Raw genomic sequence first — 20,633 nt, 5'->3', positions numbered from 1 at the left:
GTCAGTAAGGCTAAGGAATTAAGTTAGAAATAAAAACATCCTTGTAAGTGCAACATCCCCGGACAAGGCCGTGACTACCACTATCATGCTGTACAATACCAAGTATAACAGGGCTTTTATCCTGCTTGCTGTCTTTACCCAAATCCTGAAAATAGTAAGATGGGGATATGTTATTTGGGAAATCTGGAGATTAAGGATCACTGTGGCACTGGTTTGCCAGCAGCATATTGCAGCCAGTGGCCCCGTGTCAGGATAAAAGGGGAAGCTATTTAGGTGACTCTGACTTCAGTGCTCCACGGAATTCCTATTCCTCACAGATTTTAGTGAGTCCTGTATCACCCCTGGAATGTCTGGCAAATTAGAGCATATCTGAGACACACAATGTTGGTGGCTCTTTGGGATCTCAGATTAGCTTGTGCATGCTCTAACCTGGAATCTGAGCGGAGCAACGCTATGAGAGGGAGGACAAGGTTTGCTGCAGGACAAATTTCCAAAATATTTTCAGCATATACAGTTATTTGCAATATATTAAGACTTAGATTCCTCCATAACATTAAAATCTTTCACATAAACAAGAATCAAAAGCAACGCACAGGAAAGTTGTATTACTCCAAAGGCAGTGTCACAAGATCCACTTCTACCGGTAAAAAGCTGCATCATAATAGATGATCTCTATCAAATCTTTTCCACTCAATATAAAAGTTGTGCCTGTTAAGAATAAAAAATAAAGGGGAGAGATTGGTACAATGTCACAAACTGATGTTCTAATTACATTGCAAATGAAGATACATTGCATAAACCAACCACAGAAATCCAGACACACTGTAATTTTCTCTAGCATAAAACTACTCATCTAATCCTAAAGCCAGAGAATTGACGGCACTTTCACTCCGTTGCAGCATTTCCACACACCACCACTTTCTTGTTCCTTGCCCTTAAGAGGCAAGCTTTTCAGTTCCAAATAAAATAAGACCTTCTAGGTGCTATGCCCAGGGCTTGTCACGCGTGTATTTTGAAGCCATTATATTTTGTCAGTAACACAGGGGTTTATTCCTTGTTCTTTTATGGAGCTCCTGCCTTCAGCGATCTCAAGGTTTGAGGTTTAGCTGTCCCCAAAGGGAACGCTCACGGCTGCTGCCTTTGGGCCAGGGGGGACATCCCTGCTGTGCCAGCGGGTTGTCCCATGGATGCCTTGATTTCCCAAACCAGGGCCCTGCTCGCTTTGGCATTTACCGGAGAACAAGCGAGCCACGGTGACCGCCAGAGGGAGCCCCGTCACCACGGGTGTCACCACGGGTGTCACCACGGGCGCAGCAGCACCCAAAGGTGCTCTCGGTCCGGCCCCGCTCGCGGGCGCCAGGTTTGCAGCCCCGCAGGGCTCTCAAGAGCAGCCGGGTTGTGTTTCGGAGCGCGCGGATGCTCACGGTGCTGCGGGAGCTGTGCACGAGCACGGCCTGGTTGGGCAGAGCTTGGTCTGCAATCCGCATTAAAATCCATAGGGTTTTAATGGCTAAGGAGTTCCTAACGCTCTCCCCCTTCGGCTGCTCTGCTCCTAGAGCATGGACCACTTCAGTGCCACCTCGGTGCAGAGCACTTGTGCACCCAGCATCTTGGCACCAGTTCCAAAAGATGCCCTGAAGCACCGTTCCCTCTGCTCAAACCCATTTAAACACCTACTCCATGGGATTTCACTGGGAGAGCTCCAAGCAGGTGCATATTGAGGCCTCCTCCATACTATGGCCTCTGTGAGCCCGTCAGGCACGGAGCTGCCCTTTCCCAGGAATTATTTATTTGTGGACAGAGCGAGTGGCTTCGCTCAGCAGCTCCCACGGACGCCCCCACGTCCCCGCACCGGGACGCGGGGACGAACCCAGGACTCACCCACTCCGTGTGGCCCCTGCTCCTCTTCGCCCCAGCGCCTCATCGCGACGTGCTCCCCGTCCCTGCAAATTGAAGACACTTGTGAGTGCCCCAAACACAAGCACCGGCCCAAAGAAAAGATTCCTGCATGCAATTACACAGGAAGGAAAAACATGCAACTAAGCTGAGCTTGGGACAGGTCACAGTAAATATCAATACTGGGGTCTAAAAAGGGCCATCATTTTACATTTTTAAATAACTGAGCAGAGTTTTTTTTGGCAGTAGCAGGACTATCTATATTCGTTGTCATTTTACATCTTTTGATATTTAAGCTTGCAGATTCCTTTTTGCCCACATTACATTACAGTGCATTTTCAAAGGGCACATTATTAAAGTTATTGCTAATTTATGCAGAAGCATGTTTTTTTTTAAATGTCTATTTTAAACATTTTTTGCAATCTTTCTACATTAAAATTAACATTTGAAGAATGGCTTCAATAAAGTTTATGCAAGTTGCTGTCACAGTTTATGTAAAAGAGAAATGTGCTATTAAAATCAGACATTTATGTTACCTTTTGGTTTTTGCGATGCATGTTAGCTTTACACATCCTGATTCTCCTGCGATAATTTTCCTTTAAAAGGGGGGCATAGGGTGATCTTTTCATCAAGCAAGACATTATGCCCTGAAAGCTGACTCCAAACCATTGTTGAAAATTCAGTTATTTACACTTTAATAACAATCTACAAATACAACTTTTTGTTTTAAAGTATTCCCCTCCTTCATGCACTGCCACAAGCAGTTTGGCTCCTAATATTCTATTTTTCACCCCCGAGCAGTTTAATTCTCTCCCCCTACAATGCCAGATTTATTTTGCATTTGGGAAATACAAACCATTTTCCTGTTTCTCTAAGCAGCAGTTTTCTCTGAACTAATATAAAATATATATATATATATATATATATACACATACACACCCTCTCAGAAGGATTTAGGAACAACTGCAGCACCCTTCCCAAACAGGGCCACATCTGTAAGTGCCTTTCCAAGTTTAAGGCTACCCTTAAGGTAGGAAGGGCATCGTCTTAGCCAAAGGGGCCAAGCGGCTTTGGGGTTTTATATGAAATAGAGCAAGTTTCAGTTTCCTCCTTTCAATTTTTCTCAGCATTCATTTTGTCATTTACTTTTAAATCAGCCATTTCAGACTCAGCCTGGAGCCTGCAGCCTGGAATACCCTGGGAAGCCATCTGAAATCCGAATCATTAATTCAGTTAAGAACCATGAACATTCTCTTTCCAGTGGAGAAAGTCAGATTTCTGCATTAGCCCAGGATCAAACTGCCATCAACTTTCAGGGGGTGAAAAACAATTTTTTAAAAAACTAAGCTCATTCAATGAGCTTCATCAACTTTTTGCAATTCTTACAAAAAACACCATTTTTAGAATGTCTTTGTATTTTAAAAAGACAATTAGCTTTAGCATTAATTTAAATTTATTTGAAAAAAATAAGAATAGCTATTTTATTGCTCAACAAAAAAAATGACAATTCATCACATTTACTTTGATTAAAAAAGGACTAAACTTTATTGACAAACTGCGGCAGACATTTTGACAAGTTTTAGCTACCTATTTAGGCAGACTTACACATGTAGCATTTAATCTTCAAGAACAGAGTGGGAGGACAGTGTACAAATCCAATTAGGACTTTAACCTATGTACAAAGTGAAATTTTTCCTCATTTTTTTCAGCTGCAGTGTCCCTTTTTATGTAAAGCTAGTGTTGAGATACACTTGAACAAGTCAACGGGATTGCTAATATTGACAATTTGTGTCAGTTTTAAAATTGCACTGTATTATCTGCCCCAGACACTACAAAAATGAGAAGACTCTAATTTTACAGAGTTCCGACCTACTCACTTAATACTCTGGTTTCTAATATCAAACACTGGGCAATTAAAGCCATGCTTTAATTAACTCTTTTCTTAAAAGTTCTTCATATAGAACCAAGCTAAGAACCCCTTCACATTGGAAAAGCTGCTTCCCAAGCATCTCTCAACACTGCATGTTCGGGGCTAGATTTCAAAACCCACATAAGAAAAGCCAATTTTACAAACCTAATTTTTTTCTTTTAAGTCAATTATCTTTAAAAAATGCTATTTAATTTGCTCAAGGATCCTTTGTATTAAAATTTAAACTTAAGATTCATCCACAATCTGCTTTTAAGGAAAGTCTGATATCTGTGGTTACTTTTAAACGGTGGCAGCCACTACCGTTACATTATGATTTTAAATTCTTAAAAACAGCCCTGAATTTTGAAATGTAGCCTACTTTGGGATTCTGCAACTACAACTTTTATGGGTTGCTTAAAACCAAACTTAGAAGGTTAACAAAACCTTAATTTCATAACTGTTAAGCAAGCATGTCACTTTTGAAACTAACATTTTAACTCAGCTTTTTCTTATTAAAAAAGGTACAGTTGGTTTACCTAAACAACAAAGAAAGAAAAGCAATCTACACACTTAAAAAAAAGAAATTAAAGTCGGTCCTCTAGATCTATTTAACTCATTTTAAAATACTACGTACAGAAGCCAGAATGCAGGGTGAGGATGGAGTGGGAGAAAAAGGGCCACGAAGAAAAACAGTTAGACAATTACTTGTCTGGTGTGGGTAAAGCAACAGGAATCCTGGGAGATACAAGAATCAGTAACAACTGTTTGCTCAAAACTGCTATTTTTCCCTCATGTTTGTGTTTAATAACGTCCGTATGGGTGCTCTCTGTAGGCCCCCTTCACTGGCCTAGCTGGCGGGGCCTTCAGGGAGGGCCTTGTCCCATTCCAGTCATCTTGGCCTGTGGAAAAGAGAGCAAGGAGAAGGTATCAGTGGGCAGAGCACTTTCTGGGATGCTGGGATGCACAGGAGGGAGCAGCACTTGGTGCCAGGCACTGGCTCCAACGCTGGAATCAACTTACAGCACTGGAGATTCCTCTGGTTTGCAAGGTTTTGTGCGGTCCTGCTTCAAAGCAGTCGGATGCTAAAATGCATCTACAAAACCCCTGACGTTAAGCTCCACAAACCCCTCTATACTCAAGCTCATCTCTTCCGAAGTATCAAAAAAGGTGACTTGCACAGCAATCCCCTGGAAGCTCCGACACCCCTGCTAAGCTCAGGCTTGGACAAATCCGGTGCCTTTTACGAGTAATTAATTTCATTGCAGCTGAAGCCAATTCACAGAGCAGCGTTGGCAGCCGGCCGCTGCGAGCGTCACGGTCCCAGCCCGCTCCGACCCGCAGCATTTCACAGCTCTGGAGGTCTCACTGTGCGGAGGAGATCGCTACAGGTAGCGCTTCTCTCCTTCCAAAATGCCAAGCACGAAGCCTCAGTGGAAAAGACTGCCAGAACGACGAAGTTGCTAGCGCTGTTCTAGCACCGCAGAGCTTCTCGCTGAACTTTCAGACATTGCTCTGCTTTCTACCAAAAAAAATCTACAGCAGGACAGCCCATAGCATTGCCTTACCTTGGAGAGCAGCCAGAACCTGTAGGCACTGCTCGGGTGTTCGCATGCTGTTGTCAGGACAGCCAGAATCCTGCTGCAGAACAACTCCTGGAGCAAGTAATCCCCAATGCCATCGCTCCTGAGCTAGGTCTAACTCCATACACCCAAGCTCAGCTTTCATTAAGGCTTGTCTTTGGAATATTCCTAAGTGCAGGTCGGTCATTCCCTCCATGGTCATCAGTTTATGGAATAACTATCCAACTCCCTGAAGACAACCCAATACACTGCTCCCAACCACCATGGAACACACTCTGATTTTCTCAGAGCTGCCTCCATCCTGACTTAATTTATTTTGCTAATTTTGTTTTTATGAAAGCAAAGACCAAAGGAAATTACTGTGAATAAACAGATTAGCTGTGGCGACTTCATGCCAAGGGTACAATGAGCACTTTGGCCTTCATATCACAGGCAACAACACTGCTCTCCTTCCAGATAGGAGGCACAAAAGCCTCTTTTGTGGGGAGTGACTAACATAAGCAACAAAACAAACCATTTAACAGCTATTCCAGACAGAGGGAAGAAAAATATCCAGCAAATATCCAGCACTACTGACAGCAGTTGACTACTGAACTCATCTTAGATTGAAAAAGCCTCCCTGACCAGGCGAATTTGAACCAACGAGCACAGAGTGCAGAACACCTGGAGGAAATCCTCATTTTCTGCTCACTCAGAGCAGCAGCCACTACGACAGTGACAATTTGCCTGTCCTGCTACTGGGATGGCAAGGGGATGCCCTTCGCTTCCGAGATTCCCAAGGGCCCTTCCCGCTGGTCATGGTCATCCCTCTGGGAATTCACTGGCCCTTCAGGCAGCCGCTGCTCTGCTCAAGGCAGGGGTGCAGCCCCTTTCCATGGCACAAAGCAGCAAAACAATGAAGTTGTCCAATGATTTTTTTTTTACAGGCACCTCAAATATAAGGTCTGCTATTTTCAACAGTTACTGATGACACAGATTTGGTTAAATCAGTTTCCCACACTCCTCAGTCTAGCCTAAGCTGCTAGTCTTAAGTTAAATGAGCCAATCTTCATAGGCTACATGCAAATCATTTTGACCACTAATGTCCTACATTGTTAAAAGGAGGCCTTAATGCCACATTTAAATCCTTTTTTTCAGGTGAATATTTAGCACAGAGTCAGTGTCAACCGGAGGGGCTTTGAGAATACAGAAGCAGATGGAAGTGTGTACTCATCCAGCTCAACAAAACACAATCCATGAAAATCAGACTGCAGCAAGAGTGGGGTTGTGGGTGGAAACCCAAAGCTCTTAAAATATCGAAAGCTCCAAGAAAATTAAAAGATATTTCTATAGATAAACACTGCAGTTTTAAAAAGGTCACCTTTGTGACCATCAGGATAGTAAGATTCTAAAAACAACAGATTCTTTTGGGTTGTTGAGATCTCGGTAAATCTGCAGGGTCTAAATATTCTGCCATGAAAACTATTACTGAATCTGCTGGGTATCAGTAGTTTTTGCTGGAGTGTGGAGTGGCACTGAAAAACAGCTACAAACAGGTCTCAACTTTGCACAGCCCCTTCCCTGTCAAGACAACAGTATTCCCAGACATACCATAAGCTTCATAGGTTTCCTGTGCCTCCCCGTGTCCATAATCATAGTATTCTGTGTCCCTGGAAGAGTAATTATGCTGGTTATACAGTGCTGAAATAATACTCCTAAACCAACACAAGTGGCACAAACCCTTGCAAGGCAAAGCTGCCCAGCAGTTCCCAGTCCAGTGTGTGTTCACAGTTGTGTGGGGCTGGTGGCTGCTGTTACAGAATTGTCCAGAACAAGGAACACACCCAAGGCTAAATGCCAGGCACTAGTTTCCAGCAGAACAGGCACCTTCCTCGTAGCTCAAACTCAGAAATATTTTTTTTCACTTAAAAAGAAAGAAAAACCCATGCACAGCTTTCTCAGTAACAGATGGGAGATAAATGAGCTTACCCTTGGCCCTGGCTGTAGTAACCTTCATACCCCTCATAGCTCTGGTCTGCATATGCGTCATCATAGCCCTGAAACAGATGATTGCAAACTGCGTTAATGGATGGGCCAAAGGTTAAGTCCTCACCAAAGGCAGTGGCAAAACTGAATTTGGGCTGCAGCAGTTTCCAGAGGAGCCTGTGAGTCCTTGTCTGCTTCAGGGCAGGCTCCATCCCCAGAGATAGGCAGCTAAAAGCTGCTTTATCCTGTGGCTCTGAAGGAATGAACTACATTAATGTGTAGCACATATAGTGCATACAGTGTAATACAGCACATTTTATAGTCAGTAACATGACCAAACTCTCAGTTTGCTTAAACTACAAATCCACGTGTCAAGACGCTTTTAACTGTGTTGTTCAACACAGAAATTTACAGATTAACCACAACAAAAAAATCAAATATGTGATAAGCTTGTTTGGAAGGGGGTGCTTGGTTATATGACTTGAAATATCATTATATTTATTCACATATTTAAGGATTTTAGGGGCAGTAAGAAGCCTTTGATGCTCCTTGCTCAAAAGATTCTCTTGTAGAAGTTCATTGATGCATTTTTTTCATTAATTCATGAATACTGCCAGTGTGCAATCTTGGGCATGCGCTGGCTTTACCACAACAACCCCTTACCGCGCGTTTACGACAGGAGCAGTTTCCTCCTTTGACAACTAAACGGGCAGCTGAGGTCACCCAGCACAACGCCAGTGTTTCCGTCGACGGCCGCTCCTCCCGTGGAATCTCCCTGCTGTTAGCCCTGATTTCAATAATGCTGAATATTTAATACACGACTGGAAAGAAAGAAAAAAAAAAGAGGAGGCCAAGAGTTTCTTACGTATTCGTCGTAGGTTTCCGGTGCCGGAGGAGGAGGGAGCGGTATCCTCTGGATGCCGGCGGCTCGCGCGCGGGGAGCCGGAGCGCCCCGGACTGCTGGCGGGGGAGGCACCCCGCGGGCCACGGCGGCTCCGCGGGCGATGGCCCCGCGCACCGGGGCCCCGCGCACCAGGGCCCCCCGCGGCGGCGGAGGAGGAGGAGGAGGAGGACCAACACCACGGCCCCTGGGGAGGAAAGGAGAGAGAGGGATGGTGAGGAGCTGCCGCGGTGCTGCCCGTGGGCTTCGGGTACCTACTGTAGAACTAGAATCATAGAATGCTCAAGGTTGGAAGGGTTGGAAGGGACCTCTAGGGATCACCCAGTCCAACCCCCTGCACACGCAGGGTCACCTAGAGCACGTGGCACAGGGCTGCGTCCAAGCGGGTTTGAAGATCTCCAGAGAAGGAGACTCCACAACCTCTCTGGGCAGCCTGTTCCAGTGCTCTGGCACCCTCACTGTTAAAAAATTTTTCCTTAAGTTCCTGTGGAACTTTTGGTGTTTCAGTTTGTGGTCATTACCTCTAGTTCTGTTGGTGGCCACCAGTGAAAAGAGGCCGCCCCATCCTCCTCACTGCCTCCCTTGAGGTACTTCTAGACACTGCTCAGGTCCCCTCTCAGCCTTCTCTTCTCCAGCTGAACAGGCCCAGCTCCCTCAGCCTCTCCTCATAGGGCAGATGTTCCAGGCCCCTGATCATCCTCGTGGCCCTGCGCTGGACTCTCTCCAGCAGCTCCACATCCCTCTTGTCCTGTGGAGCCCAGAACTGGACACAATACTCCAGATGTGGCCTCACCAGGGCTGAGTAGAGGGGCAGGATCCCCTCCCTCGACCTGCTGGAGACGCTCTTCCTAATGCACCCGAGACTCGGTAACTACTCGGTAAGTGCAGCTAGCACGGACCAAGCCACGATTTCCTCATCAAGGAAAGGCCACGGATTGTTAATAGTGCGGCATGGTAGGATCTGAGAAAGCTCATCTTGCATCCTGCTGCATTAGATGTACAGATGGAGAGATGAAGCTCATCAGTGGAGCCTGCCACCAGCTCCTGGCACTGCAGAACTGCGGCCAAATCGGTTCCGAGTTCGTTTTAAACAACTTTCTATCGCTAATTAGCAAGGGCAGGTAGATCTGCAAAGAGTAAAGATAAACAGGGAGCCCTTAAACATTCAAGAGTTCTCCCTCCATGAACTATGCGTGAAGCAAGAACTACACGAACAGATTTACCACCAATTTAGCCCAAAGTCTTGACAACAATGACAGAATAACGGCATCCTATGACTTTCAAATAAAGGTCATTTTAAATTGAAAATGCTTATTCTGCTGAAGGCTACTGAAACAAACCCTGCATGTGATTTCATAGGCCAAGCTTCTATTTCACCATCTATCCATTCTTCCAATGTTTGCAAGGTTACTTAATAAAGCTCCTAATTTCTGATGCCAAGAACACAGACTTTCATTAAGCTGAGTTACATCGCCGAATCACAGAACATAAAAACCAGTTGATGCCCATTTGCTAAAAGCAAGCCCTTCAACACAGCGGCCAAAAAGCCCTGGCCAAAAGCCAGCGTTCAAGGCCAACAGCTGATGTGCAAGAACGAGTAGCTTAACCTCCCCTCTCGGTGCAACTCCGAGCAGGATGCGGCGTTTCCAGGTCTGTGTTTTGGGGAAAGATACCTGGGAACGGGTGGAGGCGGCGGCGGAGCTGCTCCCCTTCCCCGCACAGGGACTCCTCGCCCGCGGCTTGGCTCCGGCACGCCGTTCAGATAGGAGAGCTCCAAGAATTGCTCCTGACAGATATCGTCCATCATATCCTGGAAGGGAAAAGGAGTCAGCTCCAAACAGCTAGCCAGGCTGCGCTCCAAGGGCTCCAAGGCTATCGCGCCGCAATAAAAACTACCCAACAGCCCTAAATCTACTGATTTTGCTGAGATCTTGCTCCCAGGGACACTGCAGCATCTGATGCCTGGTGTCCAGCGATGTCAGCAGGATTGATCAGCTAAAGCTGGTGAGTTCAGAGGCCAAGCCAGGTGAGACATCCCACCCCGAGCACCTGGGGCTCCCCTGCAAGGGCAGCTGGCCGGCAGCGAGCCGGTGCAGCGGCACCGAAACCGCTGCGCTCGCCGAGGGACAGGACAGAAGGCAGCCGGATGGAGAGTAAATACCAATTTGCAAATCCGGGCGGCCTTTTCACATTCTGAAGAGCGCAGCATGTTTCTGCTCCGTGCATTTTTATTCCCCCAGGGGATGTAGCTTGAGGAATTAGCACAAATCCCCGGTAACCCCGCAGAAGTCGCTGCATCCCAGCCCTTCCCTGCGGGCAGGCGCGCTCTCGTCGCGGGGGATCTTGGCGCTGCCATGGCAACTCCGCAAAGCGCCCGCGCTCGGAGCAGACGCGTCTTCGCGGCACTGCTGGCTTCCGCGGCGCCTTCCCCGCCGATTTTCGCGAGTTTGACACTTTGTTTGAAGGCAGCGATGGATAAGGAGGCTTTAAATAGCAAGCTGCACGCTCGCCTCGGTTCCGCACATCCCGGCGGCTCCTCGAAGATGACCCCTTGCCTCCCAAGGCGCTGCACAAACCCAGCACTGCTCCTCTCCACAGCAGACTGGCACAAATCATCCCAGCTCCATAGGCTTTTCCCACCTCCCCGCTACCGACTGCTTTCGGCTCCCAGATGCCCCTCACATTCCAGGCAGAGCCCCAGAGCTCGCTAGGGGCAGCTGAGCTCAAAGGGCTGCGGTGCTCGGATATATCCACCCCTGTACCAGCTGCTTCTGGGACCAGAGAACTACAGGCTGAGCTCGCTAGAAGCATTTCATCCTCCCCATTTCATTCTTTTTTCCCCAAGTTAGCGAGCTACACTATCATTTTAGTAACACTCCTACTCTGCAGTTTGTAAGACACGATATTCTAGAGCTACTGCACATTTACTGGTAAAGGTGTTGCAAGCTTGACAGTAAAACACGTCCCCAGATAGGTAACTAATGCCATCTCCATAAGTGCCCCAAAGCTGTTTCACATCATACATGTCTAAAGCAGCAAAAATACTGATTTAACAGATGTGCCCCAGAAATTCACTGCAGCACTGAGCATTGGTAGTGAGGCCTGGGCACTCGTCCTCCCCTTCCTCTGAGCTCTCTCTGCACAGTTCCAGTTTCTGATCTGACCAATAAAATTCCCTAGCAATTCCATGCAGCAATTCCAACTGAGAGGAAGCAATCAAGAAGTCATCTTCCATGCCAGGCACAGCTAAAAATATTCTCTTGCTAGAAGTGTGACAGGGAGCTAGACATGCTACCCACCTGCCTCAGTGTCTGTGGCCAGCAACGGGGAAGAAACACCTGCTCCTTAAGTGCTCTATACAATGAGAGTTTTACCTTGAAAAATCCCAAATTATTGGCACAGGGTTAATAAGCGCCTTCAAGCAAGATTGTTGGGATCACTTTAAGCTGCCATGCTCGCTGCTGCAGCCTTCCTGAGCTACATCCTTTCTGAAACACGAGCCTTGCGCTGTGCAAATCTCACCCCAGCTTGCAGCCAGATTCATAACCCACCTCCCTCCCTCAACGAGAAAGGAGCAGCATTTTACATACTGGAACGAGGAACTTCTTGACTTCCTCCATGGCATGAGCCATTAGAGCGTAAGCTTCACATGGGGGTCCAAAAACTTCAATGAAGACATGCAAATCCATATTTAGATGAGCATATTTAGGATCCCCACCTTTACGCAGTTCCTCCTCCTGAAACAAAGCAGATGAGAGTCCTAAAACTGAGTAAGACGGAGAAGCTGTTTTTAGTTTTAAAGGTTTCCTAAAAAAATAGCAGAAAATGTCTTCTAAGAGTTTTTTTGGCAATGACTGGGCACTGAGCATAGCAACAGGCTAAGCACATAAGTATGCAGTTTTATAAAAACCCTGCAAATCTCCATCTCGCAGCTTTTCATATCTGCCTTGTTGGATGATTGAGATACTTTCATTAATGCCTTGGTGTCAGGCACCCTTTCCATGAGGTTAAGCACACACAAATAATGTTCTCCTCTTCTATACCACCTTCTTGCCCAGGGCACTGCTTTACAGCAAAAAAGTAATGTCTAATGCCTCAAACAAGCATCCTCCTCTTCAGCTCTGCTCTTAGATACTTGCATTCATTCATCTTACTTTAAGAAGGTAGAAATAAATGAAAAATTTAAAAGCTTCTCATGCTGCTAAAGTAAAAGCTAAATTAAGTTACAGCTCTGTTGACTGTTTGTTAGCTCAGTTTTAGGAACAAGCAGGAAAAAAAAATCCATTTCTTCTGCTGAAAAAACCTCCTGGCACTTCATGATTCACTAAAGATTACTGGGAACATATTGCTTTGACATCTTCAGCGAACCATGGCAATCTCAGGATTTCAGAAGGGACAACTGGGAAAGGGAATTGCTTGTTTCTAGAGGGGAAACATTACTTTAGCAAATGACCTTTCACCAGTTTGAATTATTTTTTACTTTAAAAACTTGTAGCTCACCTTACACATGGCACTGGCTGCCAAAAAGGACTGGTCTCTGTAAGCCATGCTAACAAAGAACAGTTATCACTTCTAGCCCAAACAACATCACTCCTGACACACCAGGACAATATAGGGGTGGTGACTTCCTACTGCCTTCGCTTTTACATTTTAAAGGTTTCATCTTCTGCAGAATGCTTTAAGAATCTCTACTTCTCACAGCAATGAGAAAAGCATTAATATATATTCATGTTTTCAAGGGTGCTGCCCTTACCTTTGCTTTATCTCGCATTGAACCCTTCCCAAGCACAGATATCTTAGCACCAGTTTCTTCCTGAAGTCTCTTGATGGTGTTGCCTTGAGGTCCCAAAATTTTTCCAACAAAGTTGAACTGTAAAGAAAAAGAAAGGAAAAGCTATTTTAGCTTCAAAGCTAAAATGTGGCCTTATCAAAAGCTACTCTTAATGCAACGCTGGCTGATAGAAAGTTTAGCCAGGTCTTTTTCACCTCAGAAAAATTCAGACCAAAATTTACACAGCAAAATTTAAGTTTCAGAACATTCTTTGCATGAAAAAACATACTCCACCAGAAAAAAAAATCAAGATAAATTATTATATGTAAAAAACTTCATTCTAATTTCTGTTCTCCGGTCTTTTTACATGTAAAACAATCCACAGATGAAAGCCTGGTTCCAGCAAGGAAAGATCAAAATGATGATGCATCACCATTAAGCTTTATCCCAAGACATTCTAGAAATGCAAAATATTAGAAATAAGATCCTGCAAGCTCACACAGGAAAAATTCCACAGCGATAGTGGAACACTGGCAGAACTCCCCATGACACTTCACTTTCACAGCTACTATCACTGACAGTCCACCATAAAAACCCTTAAAAAATAAGGAGCAAATCAGAGATTTGGTAAGCTGGTTTCTGGCCCTCACCTTGGGGTACTGTTTGACAGGTATCAGAACTCGTTCTTTCAGTTTCATATTCTTGTGGGAAAACAAATCCAGGTAGTTCTCTTCCTCGTCCTTCTTTGTTGTTTCACCCTTCTGAATTTTTTCAATTTCTAAACAAGATAAAAATAGGGCTGCTTATATTCCTCAAACAAGCAACATTTTAGAGTTGGAATCATGACAGGATATACCACCCTTATTCTCTGTGAACACAGGAGCATTTATAACTGCAGCAACAGAATCTGGATAGACACACTGCCTTTTTAGTACTAACCCAGCTTGTTCCTCCCTCCCTTCGAATCTAGGGTTCCAGAAACCCCAAACCAAGCTAATGAACAGCAATAGGAAAGAATAGCAGAAAATGCCCTATGAAAAAGCTTTGGCAGATTGAAGAGGAGACCTGAAGTGTAGTTCTGTACATCATTTGCACTGTGCCTTCCTCCTCCTACAAAGGAACCAGCCCCAAGCACATAAACACTCCCTTCAGTGCAGTAATTATCTGCTAATCAGGCAAATTTTTACAACACACTTTGATGTGCTATTTTAACAACTAGAGACACTTCCTCAACCGGGGCAAGATGATGTCGGTGAGGGATGGCAGCAGACTGGCATCCTATAAAGAAAGACCCAAACGACCATCCTCTAAGAGGGCATTTCTAGCACAGGCTCTCCCAGCTAGTTCGTTATTGCCAGGGGTTTAAATGTCCTATTTTAATAAGACAAACACCAAGCCCCACTGTTTTGATAACACGCTCACTGCTGCCTGCCTTTTCCTTCCCACATCTGCCCAGCCGTGTACAGTGTTTACTCAATGGTAACAGCAAGACAACCGGTTCTCCCAACACGGAGCTAACGCATCGCTGCTAATCCCAAATTCCTGAGGAACCTCTGGGCAGTCCTTGGTCCAGTCTGGAGTTTTGTCACGCTACGCGCAGCCATCACAACCTATTTACAGATGACTATCAGGTGAGGAGCATGACCCTTCCTTAAATTATGCAATTTCATCAGCAAACCCAAGAACTATAAATATCTTCTCTCTGAGTCAAAATGCTCTAAATACAACTTCTCACATCTCAGGGGGTGGAGGGGAGAGAGAGAGTGACTTTCAGAAGATTACACACATAACTGGATTAAAGCTGCAAGGCAGAAATGAAACTGAAGACTGTCGTTATTTACCATGTTTTGAATAGGACAGCTGCAATATCTTGTTTTTTACTTTTTCCTGTGATTTCAGTCCATGTAAGAAACTACATACTTTAGATTACGCTTTCATTTCCATGCTTACGATTTTGGAAGACTGGCACATCAGATATTTGAAATGTTATCCTCCTAATACTGTGTTCGCATAATCCAAGCAAATAGGAATAACAGGTTGCCATAAGTTCTGCCTGGACAGGCAAACCCAACCTACTGTGCTTTAAAAGCAGGACTGGCAGACTGGGAATGATGCAGACTGCAAGGAAGTCGAGCAACTAGATGGGCAATGAAATAACCTAACAAAACACACTGCGTGATCAATATTTTAAATTATCAATTATAGTCAAGCTAATACAAACTGGTTTGTAGTTTAGAAATCTAACTATAGAACTTGAAGATTATGGTGCATAATTATGAAAAATGAATTTTGTAGTTCTACTTGCAACAGCACCTTGGCTCCCTTACAAACGTTACCATGACTCCTAAATCAAGAAAAAAAATTGGCAGCCTTGGAGAAGGATTGCTTGATTTTTGCTTTAAAAAGATTTTTTTTTTTGCTAAAGATGCTATACAAAAGCAAAAGCAGGTTCAAGAATCAACGAATGTATAAAATAAGCAAAAGAGCTGTCCTCTTTGCTTAGTTTTACTTACAGGTTTTTAATTGTTCCTGTAATAATACATCAGAGAAACAAAGCTTGGGAAACTAATGATTGCACTGTTGGCTCTACCACTGGCTGAGCACAGCTTTAGACCCGCTAGTGCAGTGAGATTCCATCTCAAACAGTTTGCTTCTGCAAACACAGTAAGTTTCTGAAAACGCATTCTGCATATGAACAAAAACTACTTGCTATGCACATCCTAAGACTACAGACGCCCTCCATCTTTCTTAATGCAAAATTAAACTAGCCAGAGGCATCTCTCTTGCCAAAGCACAGAAAGCAATGGAATGTAAGCCTCTGAGGACCGGGGAGTTACATTTCACACCAACCACACAGCAAAATCCATCTTGCCCCCTCCAAGAGTAGCAACAACATCTGGGAATTGCTCCGCGAGGACAACGGATCATTAACCATTTGCCGAGAGAAGCCCTGGATTCACCATCACCAAGTCTGCAGAAGGAATCCAGAAGAAACGAGGAGGAAAAAGCCCTACCCCAGCAGAACAACGTCCAGAGCTCTGCAGTTTCGGCTGTCCAGGTGGGCGCAGGTGACCGAGCGGTCCCCTCGGCCCTGCGGACAAACCCCGCGTGTCCTCGGGAGCTGCATTCCAGCGCTCCCCGTCCGCATCCCGGCACAACGGGCGCGCAAAGCGGGACGCGCCGAACCCCCCGAGGAGCGGCAGCAGTTTGCCAGGGCACTTACTGATACGAAGCAGCGCACGGGTACCTTGAGGGATTAAGCGTGCCTCATTTCAGTGCTGGGTTTTTAAAGCCGTGTCAGAGGTGCAGCAGAAGGTTACCTGCTCGCCACGGGGAATGTCAGCAGTCTGGCGCCACGTGTGGCGGTGCTTCCCAGGACTTCGTGTGGGGCAGTGATTGCAAAGTCTCAGAAGAAATCCTAAGGGGTAGGTAAAGGGGGTTGGTAACACTGCTGCTGCCCGAGGAGGAGGCTCAGCAGCCCTAGTGCTACTCCTGGCCTGAGCCCGAGCTTCTCCTCAACACGTTAAACCTCGTGCTGCGCCTGCAGAGGCACCAGCCTCTTCATTCACAACGCCGATACCGGCAGTATTACCTTACAGTTGTGACAACAGTGATCCCACGCTCCCGAATTAATAGAGTTGATGGGGAGGAATAGGGGCATGGAGAGGAAATCAGAGCTCCACCTCTCCCGTGTCACCACTCCCTTGCCGATTTGATTTCACAGGAGGGGAACCAGGGACCCATCATTCCTGGATGAATTCAGCCAGCAGTGGAAGCAGGAGAATTTGGCCAGTCTAATCCCACCGCCACCCTCTCAATTCCTCCTGGAAAACACCCCCCACCCTCCAGCTTCTACACCCGGATCCATGTGCAGGCAGCTCTGCACAGGGGTGAGGAGAGAGGAGAAAGCCTGGGATAAGCTAGGAAAAATGGTACAGACAGCAGCAACTCGGGAGAGAAGAGGGAGGAGGCAGAGCCACAGCGGTGACAGGCAGGCCAGGATCAGCAGCTCGGAGTGTTGGCATTATTAGCAGAAAATGCATTTAAAAATGCAACGGTAAAACGCTGTTAGCATATCCCTCAGCCTGCAACATCTGGCAACGAGTTTAAAGCAGCAGTTATGGCTCCTTTGGGGGCCAGGACACACGCTTGGAAACACAGAGATTTCTCCTCCATTTCGGAAGAGCCTTAGCTCCCCGCTGAGAAAGCTTCGGGGCATTTGAATACTTTGGTTACATGCAGTTTCTCATCACCCCTGTGACCTCAGCCCATCTCTAATCCCGCTCTTTGGCTCCTTGGCAAGTTACTGCAGTGAGGCCACTGTGCATCCATCTGCCCTTCCCACAGAGCCTTGTTTTCCTCCCAGGAATACAGACAGGTTAAATGCACCTGGCACAAGAATCAGCACAGTCGGCAGTGGATTCTTTTGAGGATTCCTTCCACTTCTCAAGCTGCTCCCTCCTTTGCAAGGGTTGGTCCAAATCCAATTGCTCACAGTTTCCTCCCTCCACGGGTTGACTCTACCACCCTCCGCCTTGCTCTGAACCTCAGCATCCCCCTCCATCCTTCCTCCACGCCTGGGGAGGTGAAGGGCTGCATCAACACGAGCACCAATTAACCGGCAGCGTGGAGATCCGCCAGCGGAGACGGAGCCTGCACATCCATATGGAGCACTGGAAGCTCAGGGATGGAAAAGCCTGCTCTTTGCAAGGGCAGTTCCTCCATGAAATGAAAATAGCTTGCTAAGAATCACACACAAATGTGGAAAAAATACGCCTGGCTAACACTGACATCAGCGGATGCCTCCCATCCTCCCGGTGCAAATACACAGAGAGGACTGTGCCTTTCAGAGCACCAGCATCTCCCCGCCTCCACAACAGATGAAGGGCATAAATCAAAGCAAGGAAAAGGGGTTTTCTTGCTCCTGTGGAAAGGGAAGGCCCTGCCAACCCCAAAGCACACAAGTGAGGAAACCAGGATCATATTCCAAGGTGCAAGAAAGCCCAGCCTTCAGTTTCTATTCAGGGTGCTGCATAACAGACCCTAAAAGCAGCCCCTTTCCTCCCTTTGATCCCACAGTCCATTGTTCAAGAACTCGGATTACGTCACTGTGGTGCCCTTCATCTTGCTCCTAAACAATGCTGATTTTCTTCAGAAATACTAAAATGTTGCTAGAACCACACAGGTACTTTGGACAACCTGGAAACGTTATCTTTAAGCAAGATGCCTTAGCTTCAGCGCAGGACTCCTCGGAATGCGAGCCGAGCAACTTGCACCCTTCGGAAAAGGCCGGCACAGGAGAGGGCTCCCGCTGCCGTTCAATGACCCGTCGTTTTGAGAGCCTGCCTGAAAAAAAACCATTTTGCTGAAGTCATGGTGCACCTACGCACTGCAACCCGGGCCCAGACCTCAATTCCAAAGTCAGACTTTCAGCAGCTTCCTCAACACGACATCCCCAAAGGTGCCACGGCAGAGAAAACCTGAGCAATCCAGGTCAGCCTGGGAACAGCTGGTTATCTGTGCAAAAAGAGCCCCCTAAAACCTTGGCTTTATTTCAGAATCTCTCTCGTGAGCTTCCTGCTTAAATCGCCCTAAATTTGGGCTGCCTCGTGAATGCTCCCAAAGGGCAGCAATTTTCAATAACCAAAGCAAGGCAGAAGCATCTGGAGCTCTTGCCATGATCTCACAGGGCTGCACTCTACTACCAGCAATTTTCAAATTGACGAAAAACTCATAAATTCTGGACACAGCACTCAGTGCACAAAGCTTTCCTAAATGGGCCGAGAGCACTGTTCCTTGAGCAGGAATGAGCAAATTCCTTCAGTTTTTGGTTCACTGAAAGGCATCATCCCCGAGCTGTTGAGCATGAACTGGCTAAAGGGTTTTATTAGTAAATAATTACATTTAGGGCAAATCAGATTATAAGACTGATTTGTGGAGCTCTAAATGCCCACGAGGGATGCCAAGTTCCTCATGACATTGACGCACCTCAGTTACTCAGACCATGGGAGACAGCAACTCTTACGAATAACTTCCTATTCTAAAGGAGTTAAAGTCTCTAGCGTTGCCCTGATTATGGCAGCATCGTGTATTTTAGAGATTGCTAAAAAATAATTTAGATACAGAACAGCAACAACTAGAGAGCTAAGCCCTCTGCTTGTCTGTAGCCTGAATCTGGGCACGTCCTCCTTGTGCCGAGCGCATCCCAGCTCGGCTCCAGGCGCGTTGGCAGGGATCGTGTGGCTGATCCCAAGGTTTAAGGCCAGCCCCGTGTGTGGATGAGCAGGGTCCCCTTGGGAAGGCGCCGCACGCGGAGCCGCAGCTGCGCTGTGGGGACGGGGGATCGGAGCCGCCTGGCGACTGGGCAGCGGGATTGGGAAAAGGGAAGGCTGGACCAGGCGCAGAACAAAGGCTGCCGTTTCGCCAGGCTGCCCGGGCTCCTCGGGAGCACAGGACAAGGTCTAAGGCGCAATCCCGGGGTGGGAAAACCAGTGGGATTCCCCGTCTGCCCCGCGGGGACTCGGGCGGCCGCTGCACAGGGGAGCTCGGGTTTTACCGCTCCCTGGGGCCCTCTTTCCCCAGGGGTGACGGGGACAGCGCTCCCGTGCGATGCTCTTTGGAGCGAAGCTCTAGGTTTGCACCAACCCACCTCAGCGCGAGGGTTAAACAGAGAGAAAGGGCGAATTTGGAGACACTGGCCCCCACCCCGGGGCCGGTGCGCGGGGAGCCCCCCCGAGCGCCTCCCGCCCGCTCCCGCCGCCGCCCCGTGCGCGGTACCTGCCGTGAGGAGCTGCATGGCGTGCGTGAAGGACGGGTCCAGGCTGTCCTTCTCGGCCATCAGCTCGGGCAGATACTTGTTCTCGGGCTCCATTTTGGCGCCGGGCAGCAGCGGGGCGGGCGCGGCGCCCTGGGCGGCGGCGCCCGCCGTGGCGCTGGGCGGCAGGAGCGGCGGCGGCTGCGCCCCGCCGGCGGCCCCGCGGCCTCCCCCTCCTCCGCCGCCACCGCCTCCTCCTCCGCGGGGCGGCCGCCGCGGCGGGGGACCCCCTTGGCGGGCGCCGCCGGGGCCCGGCCCGCGGCCCATGCGGGCGGCAGGGTCGTCGCGGCGCTGCATGCGGGGGGCGGCGGGGCGGGCACGGAGCGGAACGGGACCGAGGGGCGCTGCCTCACCGAGCGCCACAGCGCCGCGGCCGGAAGCGAGCGGCCGGAAGGACCGCCCCCCTTCGCCTCCCCCCCCTCCCGCCCCGCCGCGGCTCCCGCGCGACCACCCCGAGCGCCTCTGCGCCTGCGCGAAGCCCCGCCTCCCCGCTCCCCCCCCGCACTGCGCCGTCGCACTCCGGGCGCATGCGCACTATCGGGCCCGCCAAAGGGCAACGCGACACGTGGGGGGGGGGCACAGCCGCCGCGCCGCCCCTCATACGCGTGCGCAGAGGCGTGACATTAGTCACCAGCTGCGCCAAGCTCATCCCGCGGGGGGTTACCGCGCTTGCGCGGCGGGCTGTGTCGCGCATGCGCAGCGGCTGCCCGCTGGAGAACAAAGCGGCCGGCGCGCGTGCGCAGTGCGGCTGCGCGGCGCTGTGGAGGCAGGTCCGAGGCGCGAGGCGCGTTGCGGGC

General features: G+C 48.1%; 1 protein-coding gene and 1 long non-coding RNA gene across 2 annotated transcripts; both read right to left on the bottom strand.

Annotated features, from left to right (window-relative positions):
• Positions 1-420: 420 nt before the first annotated feature.
• Positions 421-2,791, bottom strand: LOC148593402 (uncharacterized). The gene is made up of 3 exons (XR_015913725.1): positions 2,433-2,791; positions 1,882-1,943; positions 421-708 (listed from the first exon to the last, which is right to left on the bottom strand). It is a non-coding gene; the product is annotated as an uncharacterized LOC148593402 (long non-coding RNA).
• Positions 2,792-3,412: 621 nt separating this feature from the next.
• KHDRBS1 (KH RNA binding domain containing, signal transduction associated 1) lies at positions 3,413-20,227 on the bottom strand. The gene is made up of 9 exons (XM_088531079.1): positions 19,800-20,227; positions 13,673-13,800; positions 13,005-13,121; positions 11,842-11,988; positions 9,925-10,061; positions 8,216-8,438; positions 7,354-7,421; positions 6,976-7,034; positions 3,413-4,704 (listed from the first exon to the last, which is right to left on the bottom strand). The coding sequence occupies exons 1-9, from the start codon at positions 20,131-20,133 to the stop codon at positions 4,607-4,609; spliced, it is 1,311 nt and encodes a 436-aa protein (XP_088387205.1). The 5' UTR covers positions 20,134-20,227; the 3' UTR covers positions 3,413-4,606.
• Positions 20,228-20,633: the final 406 nt, after the last annotated feature.

The sequence above is a fragment of the Tinamus guttatus genome, unplaced genomic scaffold, assembly GCF_059628265.1.
Source record: "Tinamus guttatus ecotype Peru unplaced genomic scaffold, ASM5962826v1 Tinamus_guttatus_pri_ptg000397l, whole genome shotgun sequence".
NCBI classification, from domain to species: domain Eukaryota; kingdom Metazoa; phylum Chordata; class Aves; order Tinamiformes; family Tinamidae; genus Tinamus; species Tinamus guttatus.
Note: the sequence above shows the minus strand (reverse complement) of the source record. Positions and strands in the feature narration are given on the sequence as shown.

Bases quoted from the DNA above. Each gene is read 5' to 3' on its own strand.
- KHDRBS1 (XM_088531079.1), bottom strand. From the start codon at position 20,133: ATGCAGCGCCGCGACGACCCTGCCGCCCGCATGGGCCGCGGGCCGGGC. The intron at 13,801-19,799 runs GTACCGCGCACG...TATCTTGTTTAG, and splicing joins CATGCAGCTCCTCACGGCAG to AAATTGAAAAAATTCAGAAG. The intron at 7,422-8,215 runs GTAAGAAACTCT...CATCTGTTTCAG, and splicing joins CGGAAACCTACGACGAATAC to GGCTATGATGACGCATATGC.